The sequence below is a fragment of the Stegostoma tigrinum genome, chromosome 16 (genome assembly GCF_030684315.1).
Source record: "Stegostoma tigrinum isolate sSteTig4 chromosome 16, sSteTig4.hap1, whole genome shotgun sequence".
NCBI lineage: Eukaryota > Metazoa > Chordata > Chondrichthyes > Orectolobiformes > Stegostomatidae > Stegostoma > Stegostoma tigrinum.
The window spans coordinates 16355152-16371857 of NC_081369.1; the positions used below are offsets into that span (position 1 = coordinate 16355152).

A 16706-nucleotide genomic window follows, 5' to 3' on the forward strand; every position below is an offset into this window, starting at 1 on the left:
CGCTCAAATGACAAGTTGAAAATCTGCCTATCTGTGTCAGCAACAACTTGTAATGTAATATCCCACAGGGGTGATACAGAACAATATTTGACATGGAACGGCATAAGGAGATGTGAGGAAAGGTGGCTATAGGTCTGCACCAGTTTTATTGTGCATTTTAAAGTGAGGTAGACGGATAGAGAGGTGTAAGGACAGATCTCTGTTGTTTAGGTCCTAGGTAGCCAACAGCCCAGCTAACAGTGGTGATGTGGCAGTTAAGGTCAGGGGTAGCTAGGAGGTTGGAATTATCTCCAGTTTATTGTACTGGAGGAGGTTCAGGGCATGGAAAGACAAGGATGAGAATTTTTAAGCAGGATCCAGTGTAATGTGGGGACACTGAGTAATGGGACTTAGCACAGGATATAAATTGAACATGTGCAACCGAGTTGGATGCACCCGAGATTATAGAAGGTAAAAATGTGGGAAACCAGCCAGGAGTTTTCTAGAATAATGGCACCTAGGAGTAACAAAAGCATGGAAGAGGATTTCAGCAACGATGAGCTGGGATGGGTGCAAGGCTGTGGGTGTGTTGGCCATGTCACATGGTAATGGTCTTAGTGACCTCTTGGAGGCTGGATCAGCCTCAGACAGTTGGTGGGGAGAGGGATGGAGTCAGTTGCTGGGGAGTGAAGCTCTGACAGAGGCTGAGATAATGGCTTCAATCTTACCAATGTTTAATTGGAGGACATTTCTTCTCGTTCAGTCCTGATTATCAGCCAGACAGTCTGACAAATTTGAGACAGTGGAAGCAAACAAGAAGGGTGGTGGTGAGATAGAGCTGGGCAGCATCAGGGAACTGATGACAGTGCCACCATGGGCAGTGTGTTGCTGAGACATTGGGAGGTAAGGAGAGATTGTTGGGTGAGCAGGATGAGGAGCCATTGTCAGTCATTGCAATTCAATAGGAGAAGAAAGAATCCAGGGAAGTGAGGTCCAAACCAACTGGTTGGGAGTAGAGGGGTATTATAGGAGCACAATGGATAAAGTGTGTCGAAAGCAGCAGACAAGTCAAGAAGGTGAGGATGGAAGGTTTCGCCTGGAAAGTCAATAGTGACTTCATAAGAGCTGTTTTGCTGCACTGACAGGGTGGAAACTTGGAGTTCTGGCTAAGATATACACATGAGGGTGATGCCAACACGTTCCATGTCTTTGGAAAGGAAAGGGGGTTGAATTTACTTTACAGCTTGCACCCAGGCAGTTGACTTGAAACTGTTTTCTGAACTCAGTGGATCATTTTCATCTGTCAACTTTTGCAGTGTGAATATTTGAGATGGTTTGGCAAAGGAAGGCTTGTGCTATAGTTGCCATGTTTGTGAGTGTTTTCAGTTTGGAGTCTCTGGATAGTAATGGGAACATTGAAAGGCTTTTTTTTGCCTTTCTCCTTATGGGGGCAAGTTGGTCTCTGAGATCAGCTCAGGCTGGAGTGTGAATCTGAGATTTGCTTATCCATAAGTCCCAGGAGAACACGAGATGTTGCACTTACCGTCTGAGCATTGCTGGAGGAGTGGTTATGATGGAGTGTGTTTCACTCTCACTTCCAATTTGGAAATAATATTTTCTTACATTTCTTCCAATTTTCAGAATGTAGATGTAATCTGTGCCTCTGGAAGAATGGGTGATTAGGTAAATTATTCCAAAGATCACTGGACCCAGAAAGAGCAGGAATGGTTTTCCATTTTTCTGCGTGCACCACCAGCTTGGAATCAGTACTGCCTGCCTTTCCCTACCTCTGCCAACTGTAACCTAGCTGGCACCTAATAGGCAATATGGCCCACAGCTAATGTCACCAGTCAGGCATGATGGGTAGATAGGTACTGGTGGCTCACCCCTTTTTTTTGTTTATTCATTCACAGAACAAGGTCATTGCTGGTTAGACCAGCATTTATTGCCCAGAGGACAGTTATGAGGCAACCACATTGCTGTGTGTCAGGAGTCACATGCAGACCACACCAGGTAAGGGTGGCAGTTTCCATCCCTAAAGGAGATTAATGAACCAGATGGGTTTTCCAACAATCGACAATAGATTCATGGTCATCATTAGACTATGGATTTTTTTTTTCATTGAATTCAAATTCCACCATCTACCATAGTGGGATTCAAACTTGGCTCCCAGGACATTTACCTGGGTCTTTGGAGTAATAGTTCAGTGATAACACCACTAGGCCATCGCCACCCCCATCTTGGTACCTTTAGATACAGCTCAAGGTCCAACTTTGGGTTGGGTTTGGGATTCTCAGTTTGCATCCAAATTGTGGCCTAATCACAGTGTGTCAGTATTTCTGCTGTAAAGGGCAAATGGCTGGTACAACATGTGTAACAGTAGGATACCCCTCAGGATGAGATGAATCTAGCTGTTATTTACATATATTCCATCCTAAAAGAATGGAGTAGTTTGATTTGATGTTAAAAGTGACAAGCATCTCAGCTGACATTCTTTTTAGTGGCTGGGGATATACAAGATTAATATGGACACCATCTGGTTTTGCATTGACATTAATGGAGATTCAAAATCCTTCTTTCATGAAGGTGGGATTTGAAAATCCTCGGATTTCTGCATGGAGTGCAGAGGAAGACAGGAACCTATAGGCCACATAATGGATGCAAAATGTGCCCCAACAGAACCAGCTGGATGGAGTTCCTCTGCCCATGTCATTCTTATGTTTGACATGAAAATGAGCTCGGAAAATAAGTAGAGAACACCAAGCTATGGAATCAATGCCACACAATGAATTATTTTGCACACTCCACCAGTCTGTAGAAGAACAGCCAGTTTAAAAGAGTCCTTAATGTTCAATTTGGGGCTGGGAAAAACATCAAGGAAACAGAAAAGAAACAGCTAACACTGAAAATAGATGCTGATGTGCAAAACTGCATCAGGTTTAAATAAATTTACATTCTATGGTAACTTGGCAACCATCATTTAAACACAACCAGTACTGAATTCTCTCAATCTGGCCCAGTTGTGGTCAGGGATTCAATATGTGGCTGGAAGCCGTCCCAACATACCCATCGCTGGTGTCTAATGATCCAAATGAGCAACTGAGTTCTTTCCAGTCCTTTGGTTCTCCTGGCCCCTGATGGGTCAGTCACTCAGAGTAATAAATTACTTGGAGTTCTTGTTCCATTGAAATCTTGTCAGCATTTGAATTAAAGGTCTGAAAATAACTCACCCGTTAAGGACTTAATTAGGCTATCACCTAATTCCACCTTCCAGCACTTGGCCTGCAGTCCTGTAGGTTAGTGTATCCAAGTTTTTTTTTAATGTGATTAATGCTTCTGTGAGGCAGTGTTTTCCAGACCCTAGGTCACCATGTCTGAACATTAATGTTCTTCGATTGCTGCTGATCTGTAATTTAAATCTACTGCTTTAAACCTGTCAGCTATTGATGTTCTCCTGTTTGTTCTATCTTGGATGCTCATAATTAACACACATCCTGATTGAATTGCTAGTACCAAGAAACCAACATCAGTCTTCCCAAAGTTTGCTCACTCTGAAAATTCTCCATTCTTGGCAACATCCTTGTAAATATCCTCTAACTCCAGTGGATTTTCACATCCTGGCAATAATATAGTGACCAGAACTATGTGTGGTACTCCACCTGAGGCCTAACTTGTGTGTTATATCATTCTAGCATAACCACCAGCCCTGTAGGCAATATTCATAGCTGGATTTGGTACCACATGACAGCTCATTGGAGAATTCTATTTTTGCACCACTTTTTTACTTTGTACCATCTAGAAAAAAGTCACAACCAGTGTGAAGCCAATAAAAAACAATTCTAATACCCGGAACTTTTTCTAATATTGATGAAGACTAATCTTCCCGTTGCCTCCTCAGGAACGTCAAACAGAACTGCACCTCGTGTGGCAGACTGTTGAGTTTTGCTTCACGAGGAATCCAGGCCAAACTAGTAGCACAGCTCCAATCCGCTCACTTTCAGAGTGCAGGTAGATTTTAGGCAGGTACCACCAGGTGAAAAAGGTTGCAATTATCTAAATATACCAATTTTGCATTTAGCAGCAAAAGCAAAATTGATGCCTGGATTACAATGATGTTTCTGCATGTTTGCTCATGTTAAGTTAGACACCATCTTGCAGTTGCTAAGCTTGAATGAATGATGATGGAAACAACATGTGGTCAAGATCTCTCTGTAGAGGGGTATGGGGTTCAAAGTGCAGAATGGTTGGAGGTCCGATATGGAAAATATTACTTCGTACCCTGATTCGCACTTGTGCTTCAAACAGATCAAGCTGAGTTTCTTTGAAGCTCTGTGGTGAACGTAATTGTATTGCTGACTGCTAGATGTTGGAAAATGACATAAGGGATTATTTTACCTGAATGGGTAATGTTAGTTATTGAAGCTTGTTTGCAAGTTTAGAACAGGGCAGCAAAATATTTTGAAGCTGGACTAGGTTAGTTTTGTGTGTCTTGGTTAAAAAGACTGATAATCTCAGCATTGGATAAAGTATACAATGTGACCACAAAGAGGAGATTTAAAATGCTGCCAGACATGATGCTGTACAAGCACATTTTTCAGGGTTTGACAAGGAAGTCTGAAAACTGCGGCTTGCTTAAAGTGACTTCACCCGAGTCATATGGAGATTATTCATTTGTGCATGTGATCTGACATCTAGTGTTACTAAATAGACCAACTTTGACTCTGTGGAATTGTACAGGAATATGCCAGAAAAAGGCACAACACTGATCTTTGAGGTTGCTTGGTCTGTGTGGAATTTTACAAAGTAATTATTTTGAAATGTTCCTTCCTGCTGTACGTGCTGAGTCATATTGGGTTATATTTCCATGGGTTTCAGCAGTGTTCAGCAGTACTGTATCGAATTGGCTGCTCTTTACACCTTGTTCTTAGCCAGTGAGCGTTAGATCAGATTCCGCACATTCTCCAAACATTTGTAGACTTCGGTTTCCTTAAGACTGTGTTTTGGCTAATATAGACTTAGCAGGAGCCATTAGTTGGTGGTCAGGAACAGGACTGTCAAGGTCGGGGTGGGGGGGAGGTGCAAAGAGGAGGTCTGATATGAAATTAAGAACTTTCATTGGTGCAGGATGAGGTTAGTTCTGAACCAAGCAAATGGGCAGGGAGTGTGACTCTTGACTTGAAGAAATTCTGGAGAAAGATTTCCCTGGGAACCCAAAGTGAGAAGGACAGATACCTTGTACCAGTACAAAGCCATGGGAAGGGAACCAGGAAGTCTGGTTGTTGGGGATGGTTCCTTCAGTGCCTCAATACTCTCATGACAGACTGAATCACAGAATTATTGCAGTGCAGAAGGAAGCCATTTGTCCCATTTTGAGTCTGCACTGGCCCACCAAATGTGCAACATAACTTAGCGCCATTTTCCTGCCTTCACCCCCATTGTCCTGCACATTGGGTGATTATTTAAGGAGGAACAACGCTCTCATGAATGCCTCACTTGAACTTGCCCCCATCAATGCCATGCATTTCCAGGCCCTAACTATTCACTGCATGGAAAAGAATTTTTCCCAAATTACCCTTGTTTCTTTTGCAGACTAGTTTAAATTTTTGCCCTCTCATTTTCAACTCTCTTATGAATGGGGATAGTTTCTCCATGTCTATTCTGTACACACACCTTTCTCTTAGCCTTCTCTTTTCCAAGGAAAACAGTTGCAACTGCTCTAATCTTTCCTCATAACTGGTATCTAATCCCTGGAACAATTCTCTTCTGCACTCCCTCATCTGGGAACTGACAAGTGGCTTATACTGATTCAGCATAACCTCCTTGCTCTTGTATTCTGTGGCCCTTTTAATGAAACCTTCAGAATATATTGTCTTTTCATGTTCTTTACACTAAAGTGTATAACCTCGCACTTGTCCACACTGAGTTTCATCAGCCATCTGTCTTCCCACTCCACTAACTTATCAATGTCCTTTTGAAGTTCGACACTGTCATTATCACAGTTTACAAGCCTTCCAAGTTTTGTGTCATCTGCAAATGTTGAAATTGCTCCTCGCATACCAAGAAGTAAATGATTAATACATACCAGGAAAAACATGGTCCTAATTTCAAAATCTGGAGAACTCCACTACAAACTTTCCTGCAGAGTGAGACTTGTTGATCATTATTGTCTGTTTCGTATCACTTCGCTGTCCCTTTTATTATTTGAGCTGTGACTTTGCTTACAAGTCTGTTTATGGCACTGTAGCAAATGTCTTTTGGAAGTCTATCAACTCTCTGTTTACTTCTTCAAAGACTCCAGCAAGTCAGTTAATGATTGGCTTTCTTAAGGAAAATCATCTCATCCCCAGGTAACTCCAATTTATCCACTTAACTATTTATTCTTTTGCAAATGACAGTTTCTGGAGGTTTTCCCACCACTGACTGGTTAATATTTACTGAACATAACCTTACACCCTTCTTTATTAACAAAAGTGTAAAGTGTGTAATTCTTCAGTTTTCTGACACCTCCCTTATTCCAAACAAAACTGAAAAGTTAATGTCTGCTCTCCCCCCCCCACAACAATTTCCACTGGCACTTTCATCAGAATCCCTGGATATTATCTCATCCAGTCCCAGGGTCATGTCAACTTTATTGACCCATTCAATATCTCATCATCAACTTTGAGCCCATCTGGTGACTGACTGACTTGCCTCCTGTTTCACTGTGGTCTGGGTGATACAGCTTCCCCCGTAAAGACAGATGCAAAATACTCATTTAATACCCCATCCATGCGCCTTCCCCACTGCTTTTTAATACTTACGTGTCTGTTGTAGACTTTGGGCATCTCTTCCATGTTAACCATCTGCCTCTTTCTGTAGTGGATAATTCTGTGGTTATTCATGAATACTGGACCTCTCCTCATTGCACATCTCCCTCCCCAACCCCACCAATACACTTTTGCACCAGAATACCACGGTCTAATGTTCAAGGAACATTGCGGTTACAGTGTGGAGTATGCAAAACACCTTGAGGTTAAAAACCTGTGGACAAATAACAGCTTCTTGTTTTAACTGACCTTACTTTCATAGTAAAATGTCATTAAATATGCAGGGAAAGAAACCTGCCGGTACCAAACTCACCAGAACAGCTCTACGAATGAAACTTAAACTGTGTCCCCCACCGCCTCCAGCTTCTTAACACACAAAATTCAAAATATAAATTGAACTTCAAGCCATAAAACATTCCTAATCTTGAAGGTGGAGCGTGGGTAGGCAGGATAGTGAAGAAAGCATTTGGTATGTTTATTTTGGCTGTACACGACATTGCTTAGACCACTATTGGAATACTGCATGCAGTTATGTTCTCCCTGCTATAGGAAGGATGTGTGGAACTTGAAATGGTTCAGAAGAGATTTATAGGAATGTTGCCAGGGTTGGAGGGTTTGAGCTATACAGAAAGGCTGAATAGGCTGGGGCTATTTTCCCTGGAGTGTCAGAAGCTGAGAGGTGACCATTGAGGTTTATAAAATCATGAGTATGAATAGGGTGAATAGCTGAGGTCTTTTTCCCCAGAGTGGGAGTGTCCAAAACTACAGTGCATAGGTTTAAGGTATGAAGGGAAAGATTTAAAAGGGACTTAAGCAGCAAAATTTTCATGCAGACAGTGGTGTGTATATGAAATGATTTGCCAGAGGAAGTGGTGGAGGCTGGTACAATTACAACATTTAAAAGGCAACTGGTGGCTGTATGAATGGGAAGAGTTAGAGGGATATGGGTCAAATGCTGGCAAATGGGACTTGATTAATTTAGGACATCTGGTCGGCATGGATGAGTTGGACCAAAGGGTCTATGTCCATGCTGTGCAGCTGTGTGACTCTGTCTCTAATTTTCAAAATGCTTTGTTAGAAATCGTGATGAGCAAAGTTTGAAATGTAATTTGTTGTGGCTTGTCTTTGCTGACACCATTTTAACAGCAACTGGATTTTGGCAAGAATTGTTGCACAGAAAGGTGTATACTTAGACTTATGGGTTTCTGGTGTTTTCAGGTACAGTCAGGTCGCCTCCTTATTACTCCAGTTTGAAAAATTGTGCTCTGCAAGATACTTGTAACCATTTCTGGTGTGATAAATAGCCTTATTATTGTACTATTTACAATAATAAATAGTATTCATTAACAGATAGCACAGTGTGGAGCTGGAGGAACATAGCAGGCCAGGCAGCACCAAAGGAGTGGAATAGTTGACGTTTTGGGTTGGTACCCTTCTTCAGAGCCGCCTTTTCTCTGAAGAATGGTCCTGACCCAAAACGATGACTTTCCTGTTCCTCTGATGCTGCCTGGCCTGCTGTGTTCCTCCAGCTCCACACTGTGTTATCTCTGACTCCACCATCAGTGGTTCTTACTTTCTCCAGTCACATTAACATGCATTTGCTGCTCAACTGTTGCATGTTTTGGCACAGTGGAGTTTACTGTAGGGCTATACACTAAACAAAAGGAGCAGAAAAATACATTGAAGTTCCAATTAACTAACAAATCATCTCTTTTTCATACAGTAAAGGGAGACGACCTACCATAATCCTTCGGACCCAGCTCTCTGTAAGAGTTCATGCCATTATAGGTGAGTGGAATATTCCTCTTTTGCAGGTGTTGGAACTTACCTAGGAAACATGATCCATCCATGTAATTTATTTGTCATGATATGGTTTTTGTTTCATATTTGGGTTAAAGGAAAAGTCATAATATTTCAAGTTAGATTCTCCATCTTTCCAAGAATATTTGTGAAGCGTTTGTGTGGAACTGTGGGGACCTTGTCGATTGTGACGCTTGAATGAATATAGTGCATTTCAATATAGCAACCCATTAAAATGAGTTACGTTGATATCTATGACTTATTCAGCAGCTGGTTCTAATATGGCTAGATATTATTATGACTGGCATCATTATGCTTCAGAGATCTTGTTACAGTGCCAAAGGCAGGGACAATGTTACTTTTGAGGGCTAATTTTATGCATTACTGTGTTATCTTGGCATGTAATGTATTGCTGTTTACATAATGGTTGAGTTTTTCCATTTGCCCAGATTGACTTTTTGTTTTTAGTTGCTCCTGCTGTCTGTGTCCAGACCTCAGCTGGGGCCTTGCTCCCTGGCCCCATTTATCAGTTGCCATGGATGAAACATAATGTCCTGAATGTACATCAACTTGATATGCTGAAAAGGAAAAGCAGTTTAACTTGCATGTTATTTATTTTCCCTGACAGTTTCTCAAATTTATTTTCTTCAATTCTAAGCACTAGTGACAGCAATACAGTGGCATTTTAAAAGAAAGGTTTACACAATTATTTTGCCTTGTTCACAACTTGAGAACACCTTAATGTGCTTTATAGCCAACCAAGTACTTTTAAGCTGTAGTTGCTATTGATTTGTAAAAATTGTAGCAGCCAGTTTGCAGGTAGCAAAGTCCCACAAACAGCAATGAGATGAGGCCAATTAATTTGTTTCTGTAATTTTTTCGAGGGGTATATATTGGCCTGGACACAGGGAAAATTTCCTTGCTCTCCTTCAAAGTAGAGCCAGGGGTATTTGATATTTTCACAGAAGAAGTTAGTCAGGGTCTTGGTTCAGCATCTCATCTAAAAGATGGTATATTCAACTCTGCAGTGCTGCCTCAGCAGTGCACTAGAATGCCACTTAAACCGACAGTGTTCTGACTTTGAAACAAGAGTGTTGAGTACTCCATCATTGGCAGTACTCCATGTTGTGAAATGATGCTTTGCACAGTGCTAATTAACTCTGTGTTAACCATTACCTGGAGTAGCTCCTCTTTCTGACATGGTGGTCTTTGCTGCATTTGCTGTAGAGCAGGCCTGTGGTCTGGGAAGGTACACAATTCACTAGCCTGGCTTTTCTCTGGGCCCATTTCTTGTCCAGATGTAATTTTTTTTTGTTCTCTTCTACTGCTCTTCAGAACATCCATTTCCAGAGGATTTCAGTGACATTTGCCCAGTGCCAATAGGGTTAGGGTTAAAGCTATCACTATCTTGATTGCTCGTGTCCTTTTCAGAGGCTGTGACCCAGTACACTATGTAGAAAGTCTTTAGCTGCCAGCCATCCCACATATATGGTTGAGCCAGTGCACACTTTGTTGATTTAGAAAATGAATGTATCAATTAGCATACGCCAGGCCTTCAGAGCTGCTGACCTTATCCTGCCTGGAAATGCTACAGGTAGGTCTTGCTCTTAACTCACCACGGTGGGGTTTGAACCCGACATCCCAGAACATTCCCTGGGTTTCGAGATTACTAATCTCGTGATAATACCATGAAGCTGACTCCTGAGCCCAGCAAATGGTGTCCAAGTCTGACCTTTGTGGAGGAGCGCACTGATAATTAAAGTTTGGTAGAGGTTGCTATTGTCACACACTCTTACGCTCTTGCACGTAGCAGCTGCAGCTTTCCCAGCTGAGCCATGACTAACAATGCAGTTATCAGTTCTCAGGCAGGAGCGTCGATAGTCAGCACTTAACCACTGTGTCCTTGGAGGCTCTGAACATGCTGGTTGGTGCATGGAAGCATTGGCTTCTGGTTCTGGAAACTATTTCTATGCATGGACCTCAGACTCACACAGCAAGAGGATAGAGGCATGGTGGGTGTTGGAGTTAAAACTTGTCTGCATTGTCATCCAGCAACCATTACGTTGTAGTAAAGTCACTCCGTTACAAGTCAGGCTGAAAACACAACTGAATATCTTTTTTCTGATCTTTCGCAGACCATATTGCGGTCTACTCTTTTCCATGTTTCTAATGAAATTCACCAAATTTCCAGGAATGCTTTTTTCCCCTACTATTAGTAGGCATGACATAGCAAATAATCTACATTTGTTTTAAAAAAACGTACTGTATATTTAGGCAGAGAGTTTGACCTGGAAGTAATACCATAAGGAACATCAATAATTTCTTTAAAATGCATGCACAATATGTAACTGTTTTGAAGAACTTTTGAAATGACTTCCAAGAAGTTGCATCAATTTTATCTTTCTTAGATAAGAAGATGTCCATGAAACCTGACAACATTTGACCCTGATATTGTACCATCAGGAAGGAAGCCAAGGTGCAGATGCCATGTGGCAAATGCAAAGGAGATTTGTCAACACAAAAGATAACTAAAAGCAAAAGAATGGGACTATAATGAAGTCTCAAGTATGAAGCAAACAAGGCCAAAAAGATGAACGCGTGCATTTTATTTTTGTGGGCAAAAGGAGCAATTTACCCTGACGAAGAAGTTAACTTTGTTCTTTGGCAAACAAGGATACAAGAGCTCATCTAGACTCTTAGAGCTAGTTAAAAAAGACCTAGAACCTGGAAAGCTGTGTGAATAGCAAAAATGTTTATTCCCAGAGGTGGCCAAACCATGAGGCAGCGTGTTGTTGATTGATCATTGATTGGAAAGCTACTACATTAGGACTGTCATGCCCGAGGGAGAGAGGTGTCGTATGACGTGCTGCGAGGAAAGCTCTTGTATATTGGTTGTGTCACCTGTTTAAAGTGTAATTTACCCATTTATCTGAAGTACCGTTTGCCTGTTCATTCACATTTAATTTGTGTTCGTTCTGATTCATGCTATAAGTAAAAACTCAAGTAAGTGGAATCTTAAACAAAAACAGAAATTCCTGGATAATCTCAGCAGGTCTGGCAGTATGTGTGGAGAGAAATCAGAGTAAATCTTTTGGGTCCCTTCAGAACACTGGCATAGTGGAATTTTGTTGGCAGTTTCTTTACTCGGGTCATTTAGTAAATTTAAGAAGTTTTGGTTTATGGTTTCCCCACGGGGAATTTAATATATACATCGTTTCTACTTAGCGAGCAATATGATTGGCAGACTGCCTTCCGAGGTAGCTTTGTGGCCTCCTACAAATCACTGAAGGTTTGTCTGAAAGAAGCTGGTGAAATATAAAAGCAATAAAATGTGAGGCTGGATGAACACAGCAGGCCAAGCAGCATCTCAGGAGCACAAAAGCTGACGTTTCGGGCCTAGACCCTTCATCAGAAAAGGGGGATGGGGTGAGGGTTCTGAAATAAATAGGGAGAGAGGGGGAGGCGGACCGAAGATGGATAGAGGAGAAGATAGGTGGAGAGGAAACAGACAAGTTAAAGAGGCGGGGATGGAGCCAGTAGAGGCAAGTGGAGGTAGGGAGGGGATAGGTCAGTCCGGGGAGGATGGACAGGTCAAGGTGGCGGGATGAGGTTAGTAGGTAGGAAATGGGGGTGCAGCTTGAGGTGGGAGGAGGGGATAGGTGAGAGGAAGAACAGGTTAGGGAGGCGGGGACGAGTTGGGCTGGTTTTGGGATGCAGTAGGGGGAGCGGAGATTTTGAAGCTTGTGAAATTCACATTGATACCATTGGGCTGCAGGGTTCCCAAGCGGAATACGAGTTCCTGTTCCTGCAACCTTCGAGTGGCATCATTGTGGCACTGCAGGAGGCCCAGGATAGACATGTCGTCTGAGGAATGGGAGGGGGAGTTGAAATGGTTCGCGACTGGGAGGTGTAGTTGTTTAGTGCGAACTGAGTTAGGTGTTCTGAAAAGTGGTCCCCAAGCCTCCGCTTGGTTTCCCCAATGTGGAGGAAGCTACAACGGGAACAGCGGATGCAGTATACCACATTTGCAGATGTGCAGGTGAACATCTGTTTGATGTGAAAAGTCTTCTTGGGGCCTGGGATAGGGGTGGGGGGGTGTGTGGGGGCAGGTGTAGCACTTCCTGCAGTTGCAGGAGAAGGTGCCAGGTGTGGTGGGGGTGGAGGGGAGTGTGGAGCGGACAGGGGAGTCACAGAGAGAGTGGTCCCTCCGGAAAGCAGATAAGGGTGGGGAGGGAAAATTGTTTTTGGTGGTGGGGTCGGATTGTAGATGGTGGAAGTGTCAGAGGATGATGTGTTGGATCCAGAGATTGGTGGGTGGTACGTGAGGACGATGGGGATTCTGTTTTGGTTGTTATTGCGGGGAGGGAGAGTGAGGGATGAGGTGCAAGAAATGCTGGAGACACGGTGGAGGGCATTCTCGACCACTGAGGTGGGGGAATTGCGGTCCTTGAAAAACAAGGACATCTGAGATAAATGGGAGTGGAATGCCTCATCCTGGGGGCCAATGCAGTGGAAGCAAAGGAATTGGGAATTGGGGATGGCATTTTTGCAGGAAGGTGGGTGGGAGGAGATGTATTCTAGTTAGCTGTGGGAGTCAGTGGGCTTGAAATGGATCTCGGCTTCTAGGTGGTTGCCAGAGATGGAGACAGAGGAGTCCAGGAAGGAGACAGAGGTATTAGAAATGGTCCAGGTGAACTTGATGTTGGGCTGGAAGGTTTTGGTGAGGTGAATGAACTGTTCGAGCTCCTTGTGGGAGCACGAGGCGGTGCCGATACGGTCATCAGTGTAAGGGAGGAGGAGGTGGGGGATAGGGCCAGAGTAGGTACGGAAGAGGGATTGTTCCACGTAACCTACAAAGAGGCAGGCATAGCTTGGGCCCTTGCAGGTATCCATGGCCACCCCCTTTGTCTGTAGGAAGTGGGAGGAATTGAAAGAGAAGTTGTTGAGGGTGAGGACGAGTTCGGCTAGGCGGATGAGGGTGTCGGTGGAGGGGGACTGGTCGGGCCTGTGGGACAGGAAGAAGTGGAGCGACTTTAGGCCATCTGCATGGGGAACGCAGGTGTACAGAGACTGGATGTCTGTAGTGAAAATGAGGTGGTGGGGACCAGGGAATTGGAAGTTCTGGAGACAGTGGAGGGCGTGGGTGGTGTCATGCACGTAGGTAGGGAGTTCCTGGACCAAGGGAAGAAAATGGAGTCCAGATAGGTGGAGATGAGTTTGGGCAAGAGTTTTTTGTTTGTTTTTGACAACAGACCTCAAGTGCAGAGTCATAGAGATGTACAGCACAGAAACAGATCCTTCGGTCCAACTCGTCCATGCCGAGCAGGCATTCCAATCTGACCTCGTCCAATTTGCCAGCATTTGGCCCATATCCCTCTTAAACCCTTCCTATTCATATACCCACCCAAATGCATTTTTAAATATTGTTATTGTACCAGCCTCCTCCACTTCCTCTGGCAGCTGATTCCATACACGCCCCACCCTCTGTGTGGAAAAAGCTATCCCTCAGGTCTTTTTTAAAGCTTTCCCCTTTCACCTTATGCCTATGCTCACTAGTTTTGGACATGCCCCATCCTCACAAAAAGATCTTGGCTATTCATCCTGTCCATGCCCCTCATGATTTTATAAACTTGTATTAGGTCACCCCTCAGCCTCTGATGCTGCAGGGAGAGTAGTGCCAATCTATTCAGCTTCTTCCTATAACTCAAACCCTCCAGTCCTGGCAACATCATTGTAAATCTTTTTCTGTATCCCATCATGTTCAACAACATCTTTCCTGTAGAAGTGTGACCAGAATTGTAAGCAGTATTCCAAAAGTGCACTCGTCAGTTTTGCAACATGACATCCCAATTCTTATTCTCAATGTTCTGACCAATGAAGTCAAGTGTACCAAATGCTGCCTTCACCCTGTCTACCCACAATTCCAATTTCCACAGAACTGTGCACCTTCACCCTAGGCCTCTTTGTTCAATCGACTACATGCTCAATCTGAAATGTGCCACTGTGTTATTTGATGTGGAAGTTACAGTATAGTTTCAGAATGCTTCTACTCTATAACAGCAGCAGATACAGTAAACTACAGAATTTGCTGTTTGTCAGCCTTAGAGTTGGTGAGCAATTGTATTAACTAGAACAAGCATTAAATAATTTTCAAACTAAACATATCTTGAGGTACCATTTCCATATATTGTCAAACAGTCTCATATTGTTCTTCAATACAACAGTCAACTCTTCATACCTTCAGCCAGAATGAACCATGCTTTGGTTTGTTGCAGATTTCAGAAGTAAAATTAAATAACCTGACACTGTGGCCTTGGCGTCTTTATTGAGAGGAGCATGATTTATCCAGAAGTGTTGGATTTCTTGGTTATTTATGAGATTGACACATGCTCTGGACATTTATAACATGAAACCTACCTGTCAAATACTCAGTACCTAGTTTGGGCATGTTTATGGTACCAGTTTGCATGACTGAAACACACACCAGTTTATGGCCTGGTCTTGGCAACTTAGTCAGAATGAACTGATCTGCTTTCAAATCTATTTTAATGTGCCAGTTTATAGGAAGAGGCCGAATAGGCTGGCATCCTGTCATTGATCCAGCTGAACAAAAGTCACTTTCAACAGTGTTGTGTAAGGTAACATCTTTGAGGAAGTTAATATTCAATGAGATCCCCATCCAATCGCATGATATCACATAGCCTTTGCATGGAGAGGGTTGAATTCTGCATGAGAACCCTAAGGGAGCAGAATTATTCTATACTGTTCCAAGTGACCTCAGTAAAGACGGTCCTCGATTTACGAACATCTGACTGAGGAACGTTTGTACTTATGCATGTGGTCATAAATATGGGTGTAATTTTAAAGATCCCACATATGAACGTTTCCATGACCTTGAATGGCTATTTTATATTGCTCTACATCCTTATTTGGTCTGGCCTAGATGTGACTCCAGACCCACAGCAATGTGGTTGACTCTAAACTGCCCTCTGAGCAATTAGGGATGGGCAATAAATGCTACCTAGCCAGTGATGCCTTTATCCTATGAATGAATAAAGAATGAAGTGTCCTGACTTGTGTACAACTCTATTTGTGAATCAGTTCCAGAATAGAACCCATTCACAACCGTGGGGCTGCCTGTAATGAACATAGAACAGGCCCTTCGGCCCTTGATGCTGCGCCGACCTGTGAACTAATCTAAGCCCATCCCCCTACACTATCCCATCATCATCCATATGCTTATCCAAGGGCTGTTTAAATGCCCCTAATGTGGCTGCGTTAACTACAATGGCAGGCAGGGCATTAATTGTAACAAGCAAATGAATATGAACTGTTATTTATTGCTATTATGCAATAAACTACCTTGATATCTGAGACATGTGCTTCTGTTGTTTATCACCAGTCATTTATCTTCTGTCATTGATAATTAGACAGGCCCTAGACTCAGTATTGAGAAAGGAGGACAGGAGGGGCTGTGAGCTTCCTAAATTAGAATACCACATGCTGTTTGCATGGCGTCAAAATACACCGATTAGCTTTAACCTGTGTTTTGGTGTAGTTCACGAAGCCTTCATGATAGAAGGCTCCTACTACACTGGTATTGCTTATGCGCTAGTTCACTCTCCATGTACAGTGTCTCCATATACATTGTACACAATATTAATGAAGGAGGTCCAAATTCTCACTCAGTGTTGCAGTCTTCAGCAAAAATAAAAATGCTTCAGTCGCAGAACGGCGAAACAAAAACAGAAGATTAGCAGATAAACCGAGTAGGCCAGGCAGCATCATGGAGTGAAAAAAAAGAATGTGAGTCATCAATTTGTTTGTGCAGCACTTGTTCAGTACAAATTGACAATGTGTCACTAGACCAAATACAAGAAACCTTCTCTTAAAAGAGAAACTTGAAGCTTGAAGTTGAGAAGGTCAAAATGACACAACAGCCCAAGATTGCACAGGGTTATCTGAAATCAGAAATTTACTTTCCAACTTTTGCAGTCAGCAGATTCCCTGTCTTCCCAAAGAGTGAATTAAGTGAGAGAGATTTATATATCACTGACTTAAAGTTTTTAAGATGTTGATGATTCAGATAAGTCAGAGCTGGACATTTTAATCAGCCTGGAA

General features: G+C 42.8%; 1 protein-coding gene across 3 annotated transcripts in view; it reads left to right on the forward strand.

Moving 5' to 3' along the window:
* fhod1 (formin homology 2 domain containing 1) overlaps window positions 1–16706 on the forward strand; it is a 297281-nt gene that overhangs the window by 26802 nt on the left and 253773 nt on the right. For all 3 annotated transcript variants that reach the window (XM_048546635.2, XM_048546636.2, XM_048546637.2), the window contains exon 3: window positions 8509–8573. In XM_048546635.2, coding sequence (XP_048402592.1) covers window positions 8509–8573 — 65 coding nt within the window. The remainder of the gene's footprint in view (window positions 1–8508; window positions 8574–16706) is intronic.